Genomic DNA, 26236 nt, shown 5'->3' with positions numbered 1-26236 from the left:
ATTAAGGTGATATACATATATAGATTTATTAAAAAAGTATAAAAATGCAAATTAGATACTAAGGGTATAAATAACCATGTGAACTGCGATTAAAGGTGTTAAACCTTGGCCTTCTACAGGCACGTAGCATCGTTTTTGAAAGTGGGGGGGGGGGGGGCAGACTCATGTAAATAATCTTGACAAGCCAAAAAAAAAAAGGAAAATTTAAAGTTTCCCAAAATCTTCAAATTCCTAATCCGGGGGGGGGGGGGGGGGGGGGGGGGGGGGGGGCTTGGTGTTGTATATATAACTTCAATTTCAGTACTCATTTCCTTATTTTTAAATCAATTTTTTACATACTCCCAAAAAAGTGGGGGGGCCAACTCCATCATAATTCAATTTTTTTTACGTAAATTTTGAAAAATTTGTTCCTGCGAGAAAAAGTGGATGGGGGGGGGGGGGGGGGGGGGCAGGCCCACCCTGGCCCCCCCCTGATGCTACGTGCCTGTTCTAAAAGTTATTTAGATATCGCTCTTTTAATTCGAATTTTGGCACTCATATTTTGGTTAAATGTAGGAAATATCTTAACACCAAATATTTAAGATTAGTAATGGTTAAATTACCTTTGAAAAGTTTCACCTTTAATTGTAACAATCCCGCTTCAAACACCCAAGTGATTGATGATTTTATTTTAAAATGATCATGAGTTGAGGACTGATTAAGTCTGTTTTTTCTTATGTTTACACCCAATTCATTTTAATTTGCATTACTTTAGTAGTTACATCATTGTACCTCATAAAGAAAATGCATGACTGTGAACAGCAGGAAAGAAAATGCAATAATGCATTTCACTATATGAACTGGTGACGACGAATAGTGCTCAAAATCAGAAGTCCAAAGAAAAAATTCCAAACAGAAGCAGAGCGAACACGGAATTCAAAACAAGTTAGAGGAAGGATCATGTTCGAAGAAGGAGTGAGCATCCTCAGCTGACTGGCCACTCTTTTACCGAAGAATTTTGAAAGTTGCTCTTAAATATCACGGACAGACACGATGGACAGCCAAAAATAACAATGGGTAACTCAGTTACTCAAGTAACTTTTAGGATAAGATACGTTCAGACTAAAGTACAAGCAATATGATGGTGATTTTCCGAAAGTCACTATAGTCTATATCCATATAATATTCACTATTGTCTCAAGGTTTTATTCAGTCTGTCCAATATTTCGTCATCAATGTATACAGGACTACAATAGTTTCTGATCTCGGTCAATTTCTTGAGAAATACATGTAGTATGCAAGCGATTGGAAAAAAATAAGGTCATTTGAGCTGAAGGCGGTTAGGGTATTTCAATTAGAATGTTATGCTTGATAAGGAAGAAATAATTACAGAATTCTCCTTAGAAATTAAGCAAATAGATGTTGATACATATGTTAGACAATGGACTTAAATTTATTTTAATAAAAGACATATTTTGCGTTTAAGTTCGAACCTGTGGTGCAATAAACAAAGTTTTACCAAGAAACTGTAAAAATGATTGTCAATTTTGGCATATTCCGACATTTGTCCGAACTAATGAGCTTTATTTATCTAGGTCTATTTCTTCATCTAGAGCACCAGTTTATGGACAATTGTTTAGAAACTAGAACCGATTTTTACGGACAAGACCTCAGAAAATATGATAAAAATGTTATCGTCAACAATCAATACAATATATGAGTGTACCAGCTTGAATATTCTCAACTATAGTCTGTCCTAAATTATTGCTTCCATCACTTTTTGATGATTTTTATTATAACTAAACATACCTGTAAAAGAAATGCAGTTGAAATCGATTAAAGGGAACATATCCAAAATATCTTCATTGAACAGTTGTCATTTTTCACTCTTAAAAGTTCACAGGAACAAAAACAAATTTCTTACGGTTATTATTTTTTCTCCATTCGGAAGTACTCGTGATACCTCGTGCAATTTTCAACGTTATCATCCCGGCTTATTAATGGCTGATGTAATGCAAAATCCTCGTAGACTTTCTACTTTTAGATGTGTATTGAAACCAGAAGCGGTAGAGGGTGCGTTTCAAAACAGAAAATCTGGACATTTTTCATATTAGTGGATAACGTTTGAGTACAAAGGTATTTATGATCATCGAAATATCAAGCAAAACGCGGTGGAAGCAAAAACTCGGGACAGAGTATAAGATTGTACTACTATAGTACATTTAATGATAGTATTAATTAAATTTGATAAAATACATATGGAATACTTGATTTACTTAAATACTTGATCTCTTTCTTAGTGCTGCATGTGGTTCACGTTCTATAAAGGGTCTTCATAATATTTGTCTTGTTACAAATTATTAGATTACGAATATGACAATGTTTGAACCGATTATTTGGATTATTGTATTAGCCACCATTACCATTCATTAGTAAAAAATTAAGCTAATATCTGATATATGTAAACAATGTCAGTCTTTCATATATGCGTAAGAATATTCGGAAGTATATGTATAATTCGCCTACTAAAAGTAAAGCTTATTCATGCCTTACTATTTTGGAAATCAACAAAACGGTGCTTTATATAGCTTATTGCATCAAGCGTAATGCTTTTGTATTGTATTACCAAAGCTGACTAATGATACTACATGCCGATCATTCCTTTAAAAGGAATACTTATCTCATTTAGTTTTGGAATATCCTGTCTTTTTCCCCTCATGCTACCAATAGTATTTTGTTGTACAAAAGTCACTTTTTAACAATATCATCAACTCTCTCTGTCTCTCTCTCTTCCATTTTGTCTCAAAATATACTAACCTAGTCTAACCCTACAAACATAACACATATAAAAACCTACAATCTATGCCTTCATGCGTCCCACTCTGAAGGGGACATTGACTCCGTAAATGAAGATAAGCGTATTTAGGGTGTTCATAATGTCGACCTTGACAATATGTACAAGACTATCTGCGATTCAGTTGCAAAGTTCCTTATCTTCGTCTTGTTAGTGACAAGCAAGTGGCGAGATTGATGTTATTCTAGGTTGTGTTGTTAATAGGAAATATCGACTAAAATTTTTGCATGTGTCAAACAAAAATTAGAAAAACAAGTGATTATTTTTTTTAAAACCTTCTAGGTTCATTTTTATTTATGTTGATCAGTACGAGAAAAACTCACTTGATTTAGAGCATTGGTTTTAAAGCAAGTAACCCTTACATTTCTGTTCAAGCTCGTTTTCTTGTTGTTATTTCTGAAAATTATACGTAAATGGAATCAGCTAATTAAGTTCCATCGACGTTGGAAGGGTTGTGACTAGTTCTTTCTCCCAGAAAAAGGACAGGTCGAGGCTCATTACCAGACCTAAAATTTTTTAAGGAATGAACAGTGTCAAGTAAACCTTCTCTTAACAGTGCTGTTTCTTTTGTTCAATTATTGGACAGCTCAGCTCAAAAATTTCAAATTATTTAACTCTTCTACTTTGCAATATAAACATCTCATCCTAAAACATTCATCTTTTTAGACCGCCCCTCCGTCTGTGCAGCTGTGTCCAGTCGTTTGGGTAGTATATATGAATTCGTCTGCCTGTATGTCCGTCTGTTTCTCCACCCGTCTTTCCGTCTGTCTTGGTAATCGTGTCTGGTCAATGTTTTTTTTTTTATGAAGAAACATTAAATTTCAACTTCACACAAAGATTGCATTTGATCTGAGGAGGTGTCATTAGGACGAGGTTAATGTCATTGGAAGGAAAAGTGCATAATTAGTAAGTGGTCTATATCTTTTTATAGAGAAAGTTTAGGAGTTCCTTCTTTACACAAAGTCTCCTTATGACCAGAGGTTGTGTCATGATTATAACTTTAGGTCATTTGGGAAAGTTCAAGGTCACTGGACGAATACGTTCATTGTTTACTAGTATTTTAATGCTTCGTTGCTGCTCTGCTATCTGTGTCATTTAAGATGTTTGATATAACATTTCTTCCTTTTTGACAAATTATTTGTATTTCTTATAGTAGTCTTGTATTTAGTTTATATTCTCAAGTATTATGCATTAAGTATGTTCATTATTTAAAAAAAATTAAAGGTAACTTACTGGATTGATTTAAAACTTGCATGGGTTTTTGTTCAGATTAAAAGCCTATTAAATAAAGGATTACATAACAAAAATGTTTTAATTGATATTTTCTATTGATTATGTTTGTTTGAACTTTACATAAAAGTTATATCTATATAGTCCTATTTTCTCATCAAGAGCACCAGAATATGTACAATATTTCAAACACTAGAACCGATTTTACAAACAAATACACCAAAAAATATGATGGACTTGTTCATTGTTACAGAAATAAAATTTTGAAAATATTTATAAATCCTTGAATACGCTTTCCTCTATTAAGACATAGGTAAATATTGAAATTTCTTCTGAAATATACAAAGTATTATAATATATCTTAATATGTATGAGCAATAGATTTGCTAACTTTATTATGTTATATGTTAATAATTAAATTTAGTTTTACATGTAACATCACATTAAAATTCTTTTAACGATCAAACATTTAATAGATTTTAAGCAACCACTTATTTTGATATAGGAAAATAAATTAAAGTCTTTATTCTAAACGATAGGGTAGAGATATATATTGGAACATAAACATATTTACTTGTATTTCAATGTTTCATTGCTGCTTTGCTGTATATGTCATTGAAGATATTTGATATTAAATTTGTTGCTTTTTTAGCAAATGTAACGACGTAATTTGTATTTTAACCATTAGCCGTCTAATAGGTTTATCGTTTTACCTGTCAATGTCTAATATTCTAATAATTGGACAGTTATTTGTCCGTTTGTTAACGAAAAAAGACATCTTAAGGTAACTTATTGGATTGTTTTAAAATATTGCATTGGTTTTCCTCTATCTGAGAGCCTAATAAAACATGTTTAAATAACAAAAATGTTTTAAATTGATATTAAAGGTTTATTTTTTATATTTAGTCTATATTCTCCAATAAAGCACCAATATATGGATAACAGTTCGAAAACTAGAATGATTTTACAAACAAGTACACCGAAAAAGAGATAAACACGTCCATCTTTTACTTTACAATGTAAAACGTTGAATGCGTTTTCATCTTTTAAGAGAGTACTGAATATTTATTTCTTCTTAAATGGAAAAATTATTACAATATGTATGAGTAGACCAAACAAAATAACATTATTTGGGTTTCCATTGCCTGTCTTTGTGTTATAAATGGCTATTGAAGCATTGAATTTGACCCTACAATGTAATCCGCGATAATAAATTCACGTTCGCAGTTGCGATCTTCAGAAATTTTGTCTTGTTACGAATTACCAGATTACGAATATGACCACGTTTGGACCGTCCGTTTGGATTATTATATTGACGACTCTTTCATTTAGCACCGCTGGTAAGAAATCTAGCAATCATTACAAGATCGTTACAATATCTAGAAAATATATAAAATGTGGATTTATACTTACATTTTTTAATTCTTAAATATAAATGCGTATAAATGTATAGCTGTAAATAAGGTCAGTTTGCCCTTCAAAATATGATAACCTAATGAAGCAGAAGTGCATGTTCATGTTACATAAACATAATACAAATCAAAACAGTGAAACATGAAAGTTAAATCAGAAATACTAACGGCTTTCTTCCAGCTCATTGGCGCTGCAATTAAATGAACTTAAATAAAAAAAAACCCTCAAGAATGCTAATCATATATGTTGCAATAGTGCTTTATTCAGGACAAACTTGTGTCATGTATGTTTTATTAAAACATTTAAAACATCAAAGGCACCGACTTTTTGATACTGAATAAAGATTACTCTAAGAACATTCTAGATTAATGTTATACAATTAGTTGTATTGAAAGAAAGAACAAAATAAATTATTAGTATTGAAAAAGAAAAAAGAAATCTCAGAATCATTCTCCTTCAGCTCGGTTATTTCCGAAGACAAACTTGACGTATGAAATATAACGTCACAGTTGTATGCTGGAGATATTAATTTACACTTTGGCTTACGCTTTGTGTAGACAGGCGGATCCAACTGAGTTCTTTTCAAATGCATTTTGTTTTCTCTTTTACAAAATCAAACTTTACTGTCCTTCTGTGCTCGGACCAACAATCACGCCATTTACATATTGAGATATATGGTCACCATTTGCTACATGTATAGGTATACAAATATTACTTTTTTTTTGCTCGTTATTATATCTGACAAATGTTCAAGCCTGCCGTATACGATTCAAAGAAACTTCAAACATTTCTAAAAGAAAATATGTAGATTGATACTGTTCAACGAGTATATTTTATAAAATGTTTTGTATTGCTTCTAAAGTGATCTTTTGTCATTGAATTTGTTGTTCATTTTTTGTTTTAAATAAAAGGTAAACTATCTTTATACAAATATTCCTTGTAAAAGAGATTTTTAAATGATAAAGTATAAAAATACTTACAATCAAGTACACCAATTGAAAAAGGTATTTTCAAATTATATTTGACGAATACACATCAGATTAAGAGAAAATTAATTTAAAGTATAAAGTATATTAACCTTTTGACCTGCATTGGTCAGGCACACGGTGTTACAACCTTTGGACGGAATACCAAAACAAAAGCTTGAAAGGAAATTATGCCATTTCTAAAGATTTTTTTTATATTTTCCTCTAGAGAGGCGGTTTATATGTAAGTACATTTAATATTATGCCAGACTTACTATTTCTGATATATATAGAAGCATATTTCTATCCTTATAAACAAGATAAAGTATTTCAATTTGCAAGAAAATTATAATTCATGCAAGATAATTATGTTAAAAATTTGAAAGAAACTGATTTTGATATGGGTAAAAACTACTAATGCAATCTTTAAACATTCAAGATGTACCTTTATTCTATAGACATGCGAAATATCATGTTAACATGGGACTCAGATTTTTTTCAGTGTTGTATGTAAACAAACGTTATATAGCACGTAGACATAATGAGTCGAATGTCAGCCATTTTATCTTGCATATTTACATAAAAGAGTCTAATGTACCTATCTCGCACGTTGAAATGATTATTTTGCATGTAAACATGATATTTATTTGTGTCTAGATGTTATAATAATGATCATAACAGTACATAAACAAGTCGCATGTCGATATGTCTTTAACCATATTTTATGTTGACATGCAAGTTTGATTCATGCAATATTACAATATCCACTTGCCATGGTTATCAACGTAATTGTTTTGCATTTAGACCTACTTATCTTGCTCGCTGACAATCGCTTACTATATCAATATGCGAGGGGTATACAGTTATTGAACCCTCCGTTCGCCATACATAGAATATACATGATGTGGATGTATATCTTAATGTGCATATTTACAGGAAACCCCAAAACCTTTATGTTTCTGGAAATTTAGGCCCTTTCAAATTTAAAACTTTTGCACTATTTTGAAAATAAAAAAAAGAGTTTAATTATTTTGTGTAGTTAATGCAAAGCATGTCTTTTATTATATGTATCATCTATACTTATAAATTAAAGAATTTTGCAAATAAACTACTAAATGCCTGCACCAGAGTACTTGCTTAAGCTTACACATCGGTATTTCAACACATGTTAGATGATGTTCGTAGGGTATAAGTGAATTTTAACTGATAATTTATTATTGTGAAATTAATCAAAAACCTACTTTCATTTTCGATAAACAAGCCCGAAATTGCAAAACTGAGAGTAAGGTGGTGGACACGCTTTGGTGGATCAAAGTCAGGGATAGTCGAGATCGAAATATATATTTGCAAAGAAATAATATTGTATGATTACATAAAGAGTTAATATACTTACAGTGAGCCTATTTAGAGAATACCTAGAAGTTAAGATTTGATAAATATTGAATAAATAAAATGAGTCAATTCGTTTCTGTAGTGGGCGATTTTAGTTTTGATACTCATTCGCTTGCAAAGCACGACCTCTGGTCATAGTAAGAGAATGGGATAGAACTTTACAGAACGGGGTAACCAAGAACGCGATATTTACTATAATTAACGAAAAGTGTAAGACGACTTCATCATGCATCGATCGCGGGCAAACTGCAATTGAAAAAAGTAATAAACACACAGAATTAGAGAAAGGAAAAAGGGCATGTGCAGGTTTTTTTTTCATGTTTATCACGACTTATTTTGTACAAAATTTCGAATACACTTTTTGTTCTACCTTACAAATAATCACGTTCCTCGTAACTGGATCGACAACTTCGATAAAGTACTCAAAATATTGCAACTTTGAGCCAGTATTTTAAAAATAATTGTTATTTTATAGTTTAAGAAATGTTTTATTTAAAAATATACATATAATAATGATAAGTGAATATGTACTAAACAGCAGGCAAAAATATCCTATATTAGTTCTCTCTATCAGAGCTCAAGGTATAAATATTTTTAATCCTAACAGTGTACATTTTTCGAAGTTTTACACAGATGATTTAAATTGTAAGTTTTAATGCTAGTTGTCAATAAATTGGGAAGCTGAATTATGTGAGCTTGTAATCTTTTTCTTACAATTAAGATTCATTTTAATGGAGCAAATTATTAAAAAAAAAGAAAGAAAAGAAAAATTTTAAAAAAATTGACAACAGTTAATCGTCGTGTATTTCTCAGATTTGCATATAGCTAACATGAATAAATTAGCACTTAATCTATTTAAAAAAACTATCTTATAGATTCCGGCAGTAATCCTATTACAGATAGGATGCAGTTAATTTAAATTGTGGAAATATAATTATTGAATTATTTCTAGCAGATAAGTATTTAAAAATGAATAAAGACCGTTCAATATTTTCGGTGGGGCTAGCATTTCATTTGTTGACTTTGCATTGATATATAAGGTTTTACAATGATAAACTATAACTTTATACAACAAATTAAAAACAACTAAGAGGAATATTTATCCATTAGATATCGAAGTATATATGTGTTGAACAGTTTTGTGAGCTTCTTTTTTAATGCATAACAAAATGACATGCAACAATAAGTTAGAAAAATACATAATTACTTGAATTGTAATTTAGAAATTTTTTTGTTACTAAATGTATAACCTTTATAACAATCGATTAAACGACCAAAAGTGAAAAAAAAATATTAAATATAAAATATTATCTTTATTACCAAGTTGACACCTTTGTAAAGATACAAACCCAGTTTGAATCCTGGCAATCTTGGAGCCCTTGCTCGGGATCCTGTGGGGAGACAGGAACTAGATTTAGAACTCGTGGTTGTCATCACGTGATGGTAGGATTTCTTAAGTTTTCCCACGAATGTCCGATAGAAGGCGAGGAGACGCAGACTTGTGTAGGCGATTGTTCAACTTTGTCTACCGTAATAAAAACAACACTGTCTCAAGGTAATATTTTTGAACTCAAAACATGACATGAGTGTGATAAATATAACGGTGTTTTGCGTTTTTTATTATGCCTTCATTGGAGAATCTGGTAGTGGTGTTTTATTCTGATTCGGAGTATAGTGTTTTGTGGATTTAAAATTCCAAAAAAAAAAATCAAGCAACATATTATGTACATTAATTTGAAAACGATGGCGTTATCGAAACTCGTGTAAATCTCTCCAATGCGTATCTTAAGGTATCTGATTCATTTTAGCCACATATTCAATTAATCTGGATGCATAATATATATGTATGGGCTTAATATACTCAGTTTACTTAGACACCATTTTCATGTTCAAGTATCAGTATGTAAGGGCGGAATGTATCCTATTCTACTACAGTTATTGCCGAGATCAAAGAGATGCCACGGACATTATTCTCCAATATACCAAAAACGTCATCAGTAAATTATCAGATCAGAAATACCTATATTTGTCTATATTAGTGATCATGATAGTACAACTTCAAACCGTAAAAAGTTTAAACCATGTCAATATTCCACGTGTTAGTTCCAGTCAAAACGATGTGTATTGCCTCAAATGATCAAAGCGGCTGTTCCTAGGACCTCCCTAGCACATTTTCACTGCGTGGTTTTACATAAAATATATAACGTGTAGTTGTAATAATCGTATTAAATTGCCCTTAAAATATTAGGAATATGATTCAAAGACATTTTATAAATAAGTGAAGAGTATTAAAAATTCAAAGAAAAATTCTGTCGTCTGCATGTGATTCCTTTGATCGAAACACAGTCATGTAAACATTACTATAAAAACCGTTGGGGTTACACGGAACAGCAGTCAAAATGACCTAGATCGTCTCTCTATAGGAGAAACGATCTTTAGAAATACTGGGCTGTTAGTAGAATAGAAATAAAGTTCTTGTTATCGTGGATGTTGCAGGATGACCTCTTCTGTCTCGAAATGTTTGAAATATAAAAGCCTCGGCTAACGCCTCGGCTTTTATATTTCAAAACAACATTTCTCGACCTCGGAGGTTATTCTGCAACATTCACGAAAACTCGTACTTTATTTCTTAAATAAATTGCTACTTCCTCTTCTTGAAGAGTTACTCCCCCATTTTTGCTTTTAATTTATAAAAATCAATTCTTTAAAAAATCTATTAGGAGAAAAAACATTTTCAATAAATTGTATATTCCTAATGATAATACATCTTTCCACCCGAACATTTACTGATATTCTTAGTATTTACTATTTCATTTTCAAAAATCTGCTTGTTCCCATGCAGTAAATGCAATCTTCATAAATTGATTACTGCTTAATAGATAATATGATTTTTTTTAAAAAGCATTAGTAAATCCTTTTCTACTCTAAAATGCTTGGAGTTATTATAAGAGTATTTAATAAATGTTGTAAATTCAAGGTTAAAAAATTTAGTCCTAATACGGAAAAAATACTTTGAGACGATTTCAATGAAATGCTATTACATGTACACATTAAAACATATTGTAATACAATTAAATAATTATTCAAAAAAATTATAATATTGGAAATTCTTCACCGTTGTTTTCAGCTTCAGGCAATTAACAGTACTTTTCATTTGTGTAAACAAATGTGAGAGTCATTTTTACGTAACATTAGAAAGACTTTCGAAAATATTATTGTGCATTTTAATCTGCTTCTTTGATATCAGTGGATAAGTTGTATAGCACGTTTCCACGAAAATACATAAATAATCTCTAATCTCTCGTCCTTTCTTTTCAGCTTCAACGACTTCTTTGCAGAAACACTCAACAGTTAAACCTGTTTCATACACTCGAATATGGCAAACTCTGGTAACACTTAAAGGAAAATAAAGTTGTTGCATATTTATGTAACACCCTGTTGTATTTTGTTTCTTTAGTAAGCCACCTCCTCACCTTCTCTTTATCTGTCAACTTTGTGTTCACACACGGCCTTAAAGCCCTAATACACTTCCTGACATGTCTCTGTCTGATACTGATATCATTGCTGAAGCCCACCTATATGTCTCTATAGTTCTTATCCAGGTTTGATTTGGTCGAACTACTTTTCTTTTGAGTGCAAGATTTTGTGGTTTATTCTGATTTTATCCGACCATTGGGCAGTAAACAAGTATGCCTAAGTAAGAAAGATAATTCCAAAAATAACGGACTTTGTTGTTACATGTATAACAATGCTTTTTATTCCCACTGGTCGACGGTCGCCGAAATATTAATTTTAATACATGAATTCCCATTATTTTCTTATCTTGACCCATGTTATACTCCTGCTAGATACATCAGATATACATTCCATCAGAGACCTTAATGAAAATCACATTTTGTTTTATGTAACAACCACTTTTTAACAAAGAGTTCTTTAGGGGTCAAAAACTATGATACTAGTAACCAATACTACAATTTTCAATGTTAAAGTTAAGGTCGGAAACAATCCTTAGATTTTGGACTGTCACTTATTCAAAAGAAGTTTGCCTATCCCTGTTCATTATTGCGTTTACAAAAGCGATGTCTTCCAATTTAATCAAGACGATTAATATAATGTAAAAATTAATTGTAGGACTACCTTGAATCTCACCTTCCCTATGAGCTTGTGATAAGATTTGTTAGAAGATAACCACGTGAATAGAATCGTACTTGTATCATGTATGGCGAGCCATAAGATTCAAAAGTTATTATATTTTTTTTTCGAAGTAAAGTTCTTGAAGTTGCAAGAAACTTCTACGTATATTTTCCTGCTTTAAGAATACTTTTCCAATTTATTTCACATCGAATATGTCCATACTATAACAGACAGAACCGAATATACTTAATCCATATAATTGTAAGCAATTTATGTATATTTATAGACATAATCCTTGATCTTTTTCCAACTGTTTTTAAACATGATTAAAAAGCATTTTCTGCATTCTAACGACACTGGTTATTCCACTGCATAAAATAAATTTTATCTAGTTTGTTATTAGATATCTTTATTATTCATGAATTATTTCGTTATAGACTTTATAAAAAACATGAAATGGAAGGACTGTGGTTAGATTTTTAAAAAGTGAACTCGGTTACATAATCACTTATGGACATTTTTCTACTTCGATTTTGTAGAACTCACAGTTTAATAAATGGTAAATTTGTTTATAAGGGTCCATCTAATAAATATTATCGTCAGGGTCTGACATCGATGGCAGTGTGAGTTCTAACCAAGTTGAAGCAACTCAACATCGACAACAAATGTAAGGAGTATTAAACAGTTTTAAAGAATCGGTTCTTCTTTCAATGTCTCGTAATTATCGGGAACAAAACCCTCAACGAACTCTCAGTAATTGATAGACGGAGTTTTTATCACATTGTTGACCTCTTGCCTTTCCACACTGTACCATTTGTTAAGAATTTGCAATGGCATATAAATATATGTGTTAGATAAGGAAAAAGCCAGTGTTACGTTAGGACTACATTTACAAAGAAATGGATTTGAATTATTGTATCATTCTTGTTTTCGGATTTTTTGCTGGCGTTCTCTCTGGTAAGACAAATCAAGTTTAAATATACTCAGTTAAATGTAAATAATTTTCAATTGATGAAATTTGCAATTTATTAGTATATGGTTTAAAACTGAAGACTTTCTGTAACGTAGGTGTTGACCATTCTAGCTTCCAAAATACAAAAATATGTAAACACTAGTAACCACAACTATGTGAGCGATCACTTGGATGGAGAAGGGAAAAAAAATGCTTAAAAAGATCGCTATATGTTGAAAATGTTATCAGCACAAAGTGACTGTCAACATTTTATCATATTTTTCGTATAACTTGACATTAACACCAAACGAAAGCATTGACCATTTATGTTAGACATCACATAGCTAGGTTAAGGAAAATTAGAAGAAAATTCTCTGTTTTCCTTTTTAAAGTTCTACCGTTTACATTTTGCGACTTAAAACTACTGCAATTATTAGGAATACAAAATACATTTGTATGACACATATTAATTTGAAAGTGAAATAATCACCAGGAGTGTCCTGTGTCTAACAGGATAGATCATATTAAACATCTAGTCAACACGTACCTTGTAATTGGATGCTCACAGTATTTCTATGAATGTATATGAATAAAAATAATTTGTGAATTTGTTCAACGTTATCACCCTCCATCGTAGGTTTTCTATCTTTGTAGACCATTACTTCGTTCGTATGAGTCTTAGACCAATTCTCAGATTATACTATTTGAACATATCATTAACTTTAACTAGAGAACGTTTTATAAACATTATGTTTATATAATTACCTGAATTTATTTTCGACATAATTACATACACTTGTATAAACCGGTAGTTTCAGTAAAACATGATGGTTGGCGGCCAGAACACAGAGGATGGTCAACCTGGCATGATCATTCCAGATGTAGTGCCTCTTGTGGGGGAGGAGTGAGAACACGTGCTCGGAAGTGCCATGGTGGGCGTGATTCAGATGACTATCGTCATTGCGGGGGCGCTGCATACAGGACGGAATCTTGTAACACACATCCATGCCCTGGTATAATTTAATTGTTTGTTTAACAACACATCCTATCCTTTTACAAACTGAAAAGCCCGCGTCATCATTTTTTTTTATCTAGTACGTTAGTCGTCATACTGATGTCGTTAGTAACAGATCTATACAAATATCCGCTAATGTTTTGAAGAGAATAATTATGGCAAACATATTTTCAGACTCTAAAGAACATGTGCATTTGTCGAGCTGGACGACATGGTTTCGTCATTCTAAATGCAGTGTTTCGTGTGGGGGAGGGGTTCAAATACGTACTCGATCTTGCCATGGCGACAGGGATTCAGACCACCACCATCGGTGCTCGGGATCGACAGTGAGCACGCAACCATGCAACACACATCCGTGTCCAGATACATGTATGTCGACCGTGTCAGTTACATGATACATGCATCATGCGCTTTTTAAAATATTCATTTAATGTAGAGTCAATACTATTCGTGGGGGCTCACTGTTTAGGCTTTCGTTGGTATCCCTTACCCAAGAATTCACATCCCCGCGAACTTATATAAAATCACTTGCTGACCGCCACGACTAAAATTGATTCCACATTACATATTTCTTATTCTTATCGGCCCTGAACTTCTGTTCACTGTTTGTTCAGGTAAAATGAGCATTAACATTTTATGAACAACAAAGACATTTATGCATTCTTTTTCTATTGTCATTACCAATTATCTACATTAAAAAAAATCACCTTTCCGTTAAAGATTACGTTTCCTCAGAATGAAATATGAAGTCCCCTGTTGATAATGAAAAGTCATCTACTGTATGTTAAAGACTTGGAGAAATGAAAGATTGAAACGTTATGATTCACTTTCAATAAAGAAGGTCAACAACTTTTTGCGTTAGTGGTCCGTGAATTGTTTTTTAAAAATGAAGAAAAATCCCTCAAAATGTTACACTAAGGTTGAAATTGTATTTGTTGTGGAAACATTATAAATAGCATAACTCTTTAAAAAAAAAACACAACGAAATACAGTTTATGAATGACTATGTAGCTAAATAGATACAAAGCACTATGTCTTTAGCAACAGTTTGAAATAATAAATCCGAGTCCGATTTTCCACTATCAGTTTAAAATTTCTAATCATTTTATTCAATTTATCATACATGTAAGTGATAATGGAACTAAAATATTGATAGTCCTTAACTATTAATATTATCTTTATCCAGCTATCATTAGATAAGGAATAAGGAATCATTCTTTGAGTATTATGAGGTGATAATTTCGGTCGGGGGTGATCAAATCCAATAAAGCCCGAAGGGCTTTATGATAGATTTGATCACGCCCCGACCGAAATCCAATAAAGCCCGAAGGGCTTTATGATAGATTTGATCACGCCCCGACCGAAATTATCATCTCATAATATTCAAAGAATGATTCCTTATTACTTATATTTATATAATTTTAAGCCATCGTATGATTAAATATTTAAATATAAATAAGCAAACCCCGCTGGCGCCTCAATTTGGCGTCATTTGTATTATGGGTTATATAGTACAAAATCGATACGTAGTGTTATCACAGGCAAAGACACTGGGAAATGTAAATATTTTTGAATATGGTCAATGATTAACATTGTTAGATTGGTGCCTTATATTGTTTTCAGCATTTTTCAGTAGTTTTGCATTGCGTGCCATACCATTATCTTTATCTTATTTTATCTCAAATAATTATAAAACCTTACTGATAGTATGCAAAATTATGTTGACTTACAAATTAAATCTTCAAAACTTTTATTTTTTAGTGCGCTCAAACTTGTTTTATGCAAAGGCTTTTTTGTTTCAGCCTAATTCCTTATGGTGAAAATATAGAATTTCATATCAATAATAATTCGTTTTATAGATACTTTTTGTGGTATGAACAAATTTTACTCGTGCCATTGAACGTTATATCAATCCGAATATGAAACTACGTAGAAAGCATTCTTAAAAAAGGAAAGAAATTACTTCTTGTGCAAAATTTATCAGAACGAGATTACATTACAATATCTAATTGACTGTGTTTTATTTTTTCAGTAAGCGGTAGATGGTCAACATGGCATGATTCATCTCACTGCAGTGTCTCATGTGGAGGAGGGCTTCGAACACGTACCCGGTCTTGTCATCACCATCATAGAGACCACAAACCCAAGGGTGGCCACCATGATCATTACGACTATCCCTGCCAGGGACCGACAACAAGGACCGAGGCCTGCAACACACAGCCATGTCCAGGTTATTTATCTTCCGGATCTTTACCTTCCCATTTTTAAATTATAAGTCAATTTCTCCTTTGAAACGTCCCTTCTAGCTTATCAGAGTTAAATACACGGCTAAAAAATTTGATGTCTATGGGGGTTTTGTTTTGCAACAAACCCGGATGATAACGTTGAAAAAATGTACGAGGTATTCCGAATGAATTCCATAAGAAATCTGTTTTCGTTCTAGTGAAAAAGAATTATGTGTGAATGAAATTCTCTCGCATTATCACCGGTGTGAGATCAGTTTGTTCAGTGTGAGATAGCAGTGTGAGAGTTTTGTCTAACACTGTGTAATACTACGACGCTTTAAAACGTAAACAAACGTTATCTGCTGTTGGGAAATGAAAAATGAAGGAGTGATATTTTCCATTAAGTAACTATTTTGCTATATTAATTAATTACAATTTATCACATTTTTATCGAAAAAACTGTTGTCATGTATACATCTATACATAAGACAGTATAATTAAACATTTGGTTGATGACGATTTCATGATGATTAGATAATTCTTACTTCTATAGGATTTAAATATTTCACAACTGTCGTATGCTTCCATTTTGACTAGCAATACTCGAAGCACGGATAGGGATAAACCGAAAGTAATCTTTTGAACGTCATAACAGAAAATTGTCAGACCTCATTTTTTAATGTAAAATAATGCGAGAAAAATAATCATACCCTTTATACTCGTGTGGGATGGTGAAATTCTACCTAGGGGCCAAGATTCACAGTCTAGAACTCTGCAAAGTGTCATTCTAGACCGCGAATCTTGTCCCCTAGGTTGAATTTCACTTTCCTACACTCGTAATTATAACGAATGATTTTATGAATCTCGGATACTACCCTTTTATCTCTTTGAATTGCACTTCTTTCACAAGTATGTGTATTTTAAAAAAAAAAAACCTGTCCAAATCTGCTGCTCAAATATCTTTGGATAGCCTATAGATACTTTCACGGCGAATAAAGTTTGTCCTTCTCCATGAACGCGTTTTTTTAAAATTTCTATATTTATGCCCACTCTCCCCCCCCCCCCCCTTTCGAAGAAGAGAGGGCATATGCTTATATGCTTTGCTGCTGTCTGTCGGTCCACAAACAGTTTCTGTTCATTTTCTTCGCACATGATTTTGGGAACAATCGAGCAATTTTCGACAGTTATTCCCCTTGGACGTAGAAAAATTCAAATTATTCGCAGTTTCGGTTCATTTTCTCAGCAAAGGATGCATGAATTGAGATTTATCTAATATTATCTAAGTGAAATTTTATTTTGGGTACGATCCATCAATCATCGACAGAGTTATGCCCCTCACAGGTAGAACAATTTCAATTATTCGTAGTTTCTGTTCATTTTCTTTGCAGATGTTTCAATTACTGATATGAAATTTTGTAAACAGATTTATCATAATGTCAAGTTTTATTTTGGGTACGACCAAGCAATTCTCGACAGAGTTATGTCTCATGGACTTAGAAAAATTCCAATTATTTATATTTTATGTTCATCTTTCTTCGCAGAGGGTGCATTTTCTGAACTGATAATGATTTATAGAATTATCACAACAATATCTAGGTCAAGTTCAATTGTGACTATGATTGAGGAATTTTTTGCGTAGTTATGTAGAGTCATGCACCTTGGACTTTCTGTGCATTTTCTTCGCAGGGAGAAGGGCATAAGTGTTTTACATAATCTCTTGTTTCAATCAAGTTTTAAACAACTCATTGTCTTCATTAATGTACAATTATTGAACAACAAATTGGTTCATCGCTTGTTTTCAAATTAGCAAGCAACCACTCCTCGCTAGCATTTTGAATATGTGTTTAATCAGCGTGTTCTGGTTAACGTTTGACAAAGATGCCGTTCTCCCACAGTCCTCTATGGCTGTTTATTGCACATTCTCAGCTTGACAATTATTTCTAAGCTTTCGAATCAAAACATTGAAATATCATAAAGTAAATCAAAGCGCAATTTATGATTCCAGTGCAAAAAAAAAAATTCAGAGGAAGCTATGTCATTTTTAAATCAAAAAACTTTAATAATTTTTCTTCTAGTAAACGGTGGTTGGTCAAGATGGCAGACTCAATCGATGTGTAGCGTTACATGCGGTGGAGGTATAAAAAGTAGCACACGAACCTGTAACAACCCATCACCGGCTAATGGCGGCCTCTTTTGTTCAGGGTTATCGACAAAAATTGAACCCTGTAATACGAATTCATGTCCAGGTAATTTTTGGTTAAAACAAGTATGTAGAAAACGTTTGTGTGTAGGGCTGCGTATATGTAATGTTACAAAACTTTAGGGAAAATGACCATTGCTCCTAAATCAATGAAGTTTTTCTTAAAAATTTTAGAAACAGTGCGTCTAATTTATTTTTTTTTTTAGTCAACGGTGGTTGGTCAAGATGGCACACCCAGTCTAAATGCAGTGTTTCGTGCGGTGGGGGAGTAAAAGTACAGGTTAGATATTGTGACAATCCGCCTCCACGTTCCGGCGGCCAACAGTGTTCAGGGGTATCAACCCAGAGTGTACCTTGTAAAACCAGACTTTGTCCAGGTAATTTTTATTTAAAGAATGCACGATAAATAATTGAATTCATTAAAAAGACATGTTGCATATTGGATACGTATAATACATGTAGTTCAGAACTCGAAATCCCTTAGTAGAAAGTGACGTTATGCTAATTATAGAGGATACTAGTATTTCTTAAATATTTCAGAAACGGTAGTAATGATTGACATTTATTTCAGTAAATGGTGGGTGGTCACGATGGAAAGTACAGTCAAAATGCAGTGTTTCATGTGGCGGGGGAGTCAGAGTACGAGCTAGGACGTGTACAAACCCACCCCCTGGTCGTGGCGGCCAACAGTGTATAGGAATATCGACCCGGAGTGAAACTTGCAACACAAAACCATGCCCGGGTAATTAAAAACACCACTATATTAGAATTTCATTAGATTCCCCACTTTAACAGATACGCTCTTTTAGAGTGGTGGTATTATACTACTAAATATCATGGGACTACCTGTAATTGTATCAATGCACAAAGTAGACAATTAATATATATGGATATTATTTAGTTGATGGTGGTTGGTCGAGATGGCAACACACCAGTTGCAGTGTGACATGTGGCGGGGGAGTAAAATCATACACTCGGACTTGTACCCACCCATCTCCAAGTCCTGGAGGACACAAATGTCCAGGGCCGTCAACCAGGAGTGAAGTTTGCAATACACAGCCCTGTCCTGGTAATATTTTTAAACAGTTAAAATAACATCATTAAAATAACTTCATAGAATATTGTCGTTGAAAAATAAAGTATATAAAAAAAATCAAGAAATAAGGAAGTGGCAGTGTCAAGTTTAGGACTGCCTCTCGATCAGTTTGTTTTTTAAACTACAGAAAACTAGCTATTAATACAGATTTAAAAGTAAAACATTTAAAATCAATGTTTATGCAAATACTTTAACGACCTTCAAAAGTAATTGTGCAGGATAAAATATAATATTTTTTGCATACACAGATTATTATTCTAAAGTTATATTGCCTTTATTTACTAGTTTAAAAACAGTAAAATAGACAAAGCAAGGTGTCTTATTCATTTCTACAATTATTAACAGTTGACGGGGGATGGTCAAGTTGGCAAAATCCATCCCAGTGTAGTGTCACGTGTGATGGAGGATTGAGAACACGGACTCGAACGTGTAACCACCCAACTCCAGCCAATGGCGGTAATCAGTGTCAGGGGGGATCACTCCTGAGAGAACATTGCAATACAAGTCCATGTCCAGGTAAGGACGTGTCTTAAAATAAATTGAATTGGAAAATAACGATAATAACGATTCTTTACACATAATTATACTTTTCTTACACGTTTATGAATATGAAAAGCAAGTTTTCTTGCTTATTTACTGCTTTTAAATAAGAACAGAAAAATTGCTTCGATACGTGTGTCTGATTTGTTGTCTTTATATTTTAGGAATAAATTCAATATTTATTAGTTTAATAGTTTGGGACAGTTTACGCCATTTCATATCGTATAAAGCTAATATGTATTGAGTTCATTCCTTATAATTCACTTTTTGGCTATTAATTGTACATAAAAAGTCATTTGACTTATTAAAATGACATCAACATGTACAAAACTCAAATGTATCGTTAGGTAGATTGATCATACGTATTTGACGTTAGTCTTACTATGACGTAGGCAACATTCTTTATACGATATAAAATTTATTTTATCCATCAAATAGCAAATTACAAGCAAAATTAAATTATTTTCAATTAAATTGAATAAACATTGCTACCTTGTCTTTATGAGACAGTTCATATTTAGCAGTTTTTAATATTCTTGGTATATATCATAATTTACGTCAAAAAGAGGCAAAATCATTGAAAAATTTAACAATCTAATTGTTTATATATGTTAAAGCTGAAATTTAAAGGTAAATTTTGTTTTATTTTATGTATTTAAAAAGTATTAGAATCAAAGAATACATTTTAAACTCATTACAAAAATGAAACCGTTACTGAAATGTATTTTTGTTGAAAAAAAGATCAAACTGAACAAAAAGTATAGTGAATTGTTGATATAAATTGCAAATGTGGTGATATAGACACACACATTAAACCGAACTGTTTTTTTTTATCACATTCACACAGACAATAACGTTATTTATTAGCACAATATTCGGTAATAGTGAACGATTAAGACGTTTTATCATTTCTTTTTTATAGGGGCTAGTCACGAGTTCGGTCAACATTCATTTTTCCTTTTCACTTTTATTTTGGTCTCTACCTGTGATATTCTTTTCAAAATTCAATTAAGAAATAAACAGCAATTAAAAAAGTTCACCGTGATATGAACGTGGTTGGACACGTAATCAAATCCTGTGAAGCCCAAAGGGCTTCACAAAAGATTTGATCACGTACCAACCAAGTTCATATACCGGTGAACTTTTTTAAATTGTTGTTTATTACTTATATTTAAGATTGAGAATAGCATTTCGTTCAGAATCATCGATATAACGATATTTTACACTTACAGTACTGCAACCCTCAAACGATAAGCGCGTGCGATTACATGTATCATTGAGGCGTCGTGATAAAGTTAAGCCAGAGTTGAAAGTTTTTGCTATCGAAAGGTTTTATATAAGAAAGCATATATGCAAGTGTAAATGTTATGTTAACCAAAAAATAAAAAATAAACAAGAGGCCCATGGGCCACAAATCGCTCACTTGAACAATAGTCCTTGCATCATTTTTTTTCGAAAGGGTTTATTATGATGTGAACTCTTAATAAATATTGTAAAACTTATATATTTCAAGATTTTGCCGTATATTAAACAATACATAAAAAGAAGATAATAACAATTTCATCTTTCGCATGTTGTCACTATTCACAATTGCTCCACCTGTAAAATACATTTTATTAATGTATAGAAAAATCATATGCTAGGAAAGGGGAAAACTGAAAAGCTCATAAAAAAAACTACCTACCCTATTTTAAAATCTGATGAAATAGGAAACACACATATTTGTTTTTCTTGCCTTAGCAGTGTCCGGGAACCTTACTGGAGTGCGACCATTTCTCGCCGAGTACCATTTCTCGCCAGTATATTGTGACGTCAGTTTTCGTATATAATTTTATGTGTTAATAAAATGACGCCACAATGTCCCGGCGAGAAATGGTACTCGGCGAGAACTGGTCGCACGCCAGTAATATAACAATAAATATTGTTCTTTATAGTTCATATTTTAAAAATAAGGGTCCATAAAAATCAGTCTAACAATTTTGATGTTGATTGGCCTGACAATTTATCGTAAAAATTGTTAGACTGCTATCACAGCTTAAAATTAAAATTATGTTTACTCCAAATGCAATACAGTCATGCAAACTAATTATTAATAATAAACAAAACATTGAAAAACAAAAACAATTTCTTTTATTTCATTTTATGCTTGTCAAAATGTAGCATCAACATGATATAAACGTCTGTAGAACATCTAACCCCGATTTTAATCTTTCATTGCAAAAACAAATCGTAGTAACATTGTTCTCCGATATCAGTACCATTCATATTTACCAAGGTCGTGGTTGCACTTGTTTGATTCGATCGGTAAACTTTACAATTAAATTACGCAACAATTATTCCAATAATCGATGACAAATTAAATAGCTTTAAGTATAAAAAAAAAGAATCTTGAAAACGCGGTGTAAAAACAAATGGCATGGTGATTATGCTGATAGTGTACTGTAGAGCTGAATTCGGAACTACGATTTACCACTATTTCATAAAATATTCTTTATATCATTCTTCGTTAAAAACGTTACTTTTATAGTTAAACCGGCAAATCACAAACTTTTCTTTTATTAAAATTGACGTCTGAAATCTTCTTCAAAATGGCGGTTAGTTAGTACAAACAAAGAGCTTCCGTTTCGTAATTCCGAATAACGAGCCCGATCTTATATAAATGAACACACGATCAGAACACGCTTACAACACATAGTTTGAACCCTTCTAAGGGTCCCAGTATTAGACTGAGGGTCACCATTTTTACAATTTAGAATCTGCCTTATATATAGAAGTTGTCACATAAATATTGGTATTATTGGAGCAGCGGTTCTTGAGAAGAAGATTTTAAAAGATACCCCCCCCCCTTTTTCACAGTTTCATGATTATTTCTCGTTTAAAAAGGGATTGCCCTTTGAATTTTACAATTTATAATCTTCTTAATATAATAATGCTTTCTGCCAAATTTCGTTAAAATTGGATGAGTGGTTTTGGAGAAGAAGTTGAAAATGTGAAAAGTTTACAGACGGACGGACAGACGGACGGACGGACGGACGACGGACAACGGGTGATCAGAAAAGCTCACTTGAACCTTCGGTTCAGGTGAGCTAAAAAATGAATGAGCTTTGTTACATAAAAAAAATAATGAACGACTGACGCTTTAATTTTAGTTAACTATTGGATATATAGTACTAAAGCTTTGAGAACATTAAAAAATGGAAAAAATATTGACCAAAATTGTGGCTATGCCCATTTTGTCTTTTAAATTACAATGCTGAATTCAAAATGTTTTTAATTAAAAATAATTTTAACTTTTCATTGGAATTAAGACATACGCTATTGATTGGCTTAAAAGCCACTGTAAACGAAGTATATCATAAACATCTTTTTTATATTTTAAAAACATGCTCAAATAGTTCCAATACAATTGAGGACCCACACTTGAAATTGTCTACATACACCTTTGCCTTCAAACTAGAATGATATGCACAGCTTCATCTATATAGATTGATGTCATGATTTAAGAAATCAGTTCAGGGAATTGCTCTAACTTTCATTATGGCAACCCTTGTAACCTCAAATATGGCAACATATATCCACCCGATATAAAAGCCTTACTACATGCAAAACGGATACTTAAGCATTGAATCATTATTTTTGGGAGTTGATTTTAATCAACTCTCCTATGCAGTTACTCAGACAAACCGAAAGTGAAACAGTGTTTGGACCTCGGCACAAATCATTGCTGCTGACAAGACTTAGTTCTTGAAATAATTGATAAATTCGATGTAATGTATGCTAAAGCACTGTTTTTCAAGGAAACTTATTTATAAATACATTGAAAATCGTCAGACTTTAAATGGTATGAACAATTTAAATATTGTTTGTAGTCGTATGTATTCCTACGCCATAGTTCAATATAGTCTCGTTCTACTCGACGCTCGGTTGTCTCCCTTAATCCATGTCGGAGATTCATGGTGTCAGCCGAGCGTTTGGTTGAACGAGACTAGAGTTCAATATTGCTTGGATCCATACAATTTTCGAGAAATATTTCTGTTACTGATACATAGTTTGATTGAATTAATTTTATCTTTAAATATTATTTAACATGATTCATATGGGGGTTTCTCGACATTCTTGTTATAAAAGTACAAGAACTCATTTATAAAAATGTGCGTAATTCAAATTAGAAACTACATGTACTTGTCATGCAAAATAATATATCATTGATTTTAAAATAAATAAACATCAAGAAAATCAACTACCGTCAGTTCTTCAGTACTTTAATTTAAAGATATTCTCATAACTGCAGCAGTGTTGCATACCAGTTAAATATCGCGCGTATATTTATGTATCTTTACATTTATTTAACTTCTTGTCTTGTCTTTAAATGTGATTTATAGCTTAAAATTCCTATTTTATCAGAAAGATATGTTCAAATTAATGGTATAGCCACTGTAACAGCCACAAGCGCGAACTGTGATTTTCGCTTGGGGCATTGTATTTTATAGCGTTTGTCATTTTAACCTTTGAATACCCTGTCTGTGTCATGGTGCTGTAATTATCTGCAGTACATGTAGCATTCCACACACTTTACACGTAAAAAATACATGTATGTTGAATGTAAAAAATAGAGTTGGTGTCGTATCAAACAAGCCTAGATATGACTATTGAAGAATTGATTTTGTTGTTTGTAATATTTGTAGCAACAGTTATTTTTAAAAACTTAAGTCGGAACTAGTATGTACAAATCTCTTGTAAATATCTAAAAAGAACTGTTTTCAATAAAAGGTACCTTGGCTGAGGAAACCGCATTTAAAACAAATGCTTTTTTCTCTCATAAATGCTGCCAAGATTTAATATATATAACCGATAAAATTCATAATTGTAGATTTCAGTTCAGTAGCTTAATATCAATAATAAATATTTTTTTAAGTAACTGACTTATGACTAAAAATAAAAATTGTTAGTTCCAACGACAACCACTACGACAACGACTACCACTATGACACCACCAACTACCACTACCACACCACCAACTACCACTACGACACCACCAACTACCACTACGACACCACCAACTACCACTACGACACCACCAACTACCACTACGACACCGCCAACTACAACTACGACACCAACTAAACCTCCAACTACAACTACAATGTCGACACCGTCAACAACGAAAAAAAAGTTTTTTACAATCCGTGCTGTGTTGAATTAATTGAATTTACTTAGTCTTTTTTCAAAATAGAAAAGCCTTAATTTCCTACATTAAAAGTTTTATAAGACTTACAAACTTCTTGAATATCAATATAAGATTGACTTAACTAAAATTGTCAGGGTATAAATTCAAAATAAGATTTTGATTTGATACAAAGGGACTAAGATAGTAGATATAATTTCAAATGCTATTGTAAATGTATTGCATTTGGCTGAGTCAAAGTGTGTTTAAAGAGTTGCATGAAGTCTTGGTAATATTTATCCATTCGTATTTTGGTTTTTCTTGTTTGGAAAAAGACCTTACAGAAACGAGCCAGTGTAGAGGGTAGTGTATTTTGATTAAAAAAAACCCCACAAAATTATATCTTCAGTGTTTTTTTTCAGAAGAAATCAGATTAAATTCAAACTAATAGTTGATTTGGTTCTAGATTGGTAATTTTGACAGTAAAAATTGGCTACCTCTATCATGACGTCCAAATTATAGTATACTCACGCGATAAAAACCAACAAAGCCCAAAGTAAGGGTTTTTTTTAAAAAAAAATATGGGAATTCAAAGATATGTTCGTTACGTCACCTAATCTCATGAAGCCCGAATTAAGGTAATTTATTTGGTCAAATCCATATGAGGATATGAATACAGATGATTTATGCATACTACAGACAATTTCACGCGATCATAATATAGAAATCCTGAATAGATTCTTAAATACTAGACAAGTATACATTTGTTGCAAGTTATCATAAACACATTACATGTATACCATATTTTCTTTTTTCTGCTTTTCTAAAACGCCGCTTAGATTTACATAACGTACTTTGTACAAACAATAGTTCAACAATGTTAAAGATATGGATTAAATATAACGGATGATATAAATATGACGCTAATTCTAAAAAGACAGCATATGTTATCTAATGATGGGGTAAAATACATGCAGTAACTAGAATGTACTTGTAAAGAAATCGATTATGGAGAACTGGATAGAATGTTACTTCTTTCACTGATGTTAAGTCACATAGCGGCTAAGAAATTGAAAA

The 26236-nt window shown here is 32.3% G+C and overlaps 2 protein-coding genes across 3 annotated transcripts; both read left to right on the top strand.

The window, feature by feature from the left end:
- Positions 1-5260: 5260 nt before the first annotated feature.
- On the top strand, positions 5261-11273 carry LOC128175247 (uncharacterized). The gene is made up of 4 exons (XM_052840738.1): positions 5261-5403; positions 6671-6685; positions 9158-9388; positions 11152-11273. The coding sequence occupies exons 1-4, from the start codon at positions 5340-5342 to the stop codon at positions 11241-11243; spliced, it is 402 nt and encodes a 133-aa protein (XP_052696698.1). The 5' UTR covers positions 5261-5339; the 3' UTR covers positions 11244-11273.
- A 1495-nt stretch (positions 11274-12768) lies between these two features.
- On the top strand, positions 12769-25556 carry LOC128177594 (coadhesin-like). Of its 2 annotated transcripts, XM_052844365.1 has the most exons (10): positions 12770-12924; positions 13732-13932; positions 14109-14303; positions 15967-16164; positions 18235-18405; positions 18566-18736; positions 18931-19101; positions 19261-19428; positions 19801-19971; positions 24945-25556. In XM_052844365.1, the coding sequence occupies exons 1-10, from the start codon at positions 12867-12869 to the stop codon at positions 25196-25198; spliced, it is 1758 nt and encodes a 585-aa protein (XP_052700325.1). In that variant the 5' UTR covers positions 12770-12866; the 3' UTR covers positions 25199-25556. The 2 variants fall into 2 exon arrangements, with proteins under 2 accessions (XP_052700326.1, XP_052700325.1); XM_052844366.1 differs by lacking the exon at positions 18235-18405 and having other exon boundaries at positions 12769-12924.
- The last annotated feature ends 680 nt before the right edge of the window (positions 25557-26236 follow it).

This window comes from Crassostrea angulata, chromosome 3 (assembly GCF_025612915.1).
Source record: "Crassostrea angulata isolate pt1a10 chromosome 3, ASM2561291v2, whole genome shotgun sequence".
In the NCBI taxonomy this organism is placed as follows: Eukaryota; Metazoa; Mollusca; class Bivalvia; order Ostreida; family Ostreidae; genus Magallana; species Magallana angulata.
The sequence above is the reverse complement of the archived record's forward strand: the minus strand, read 5'-3'. Positions and strand labels throughout refer to the sequence as shown.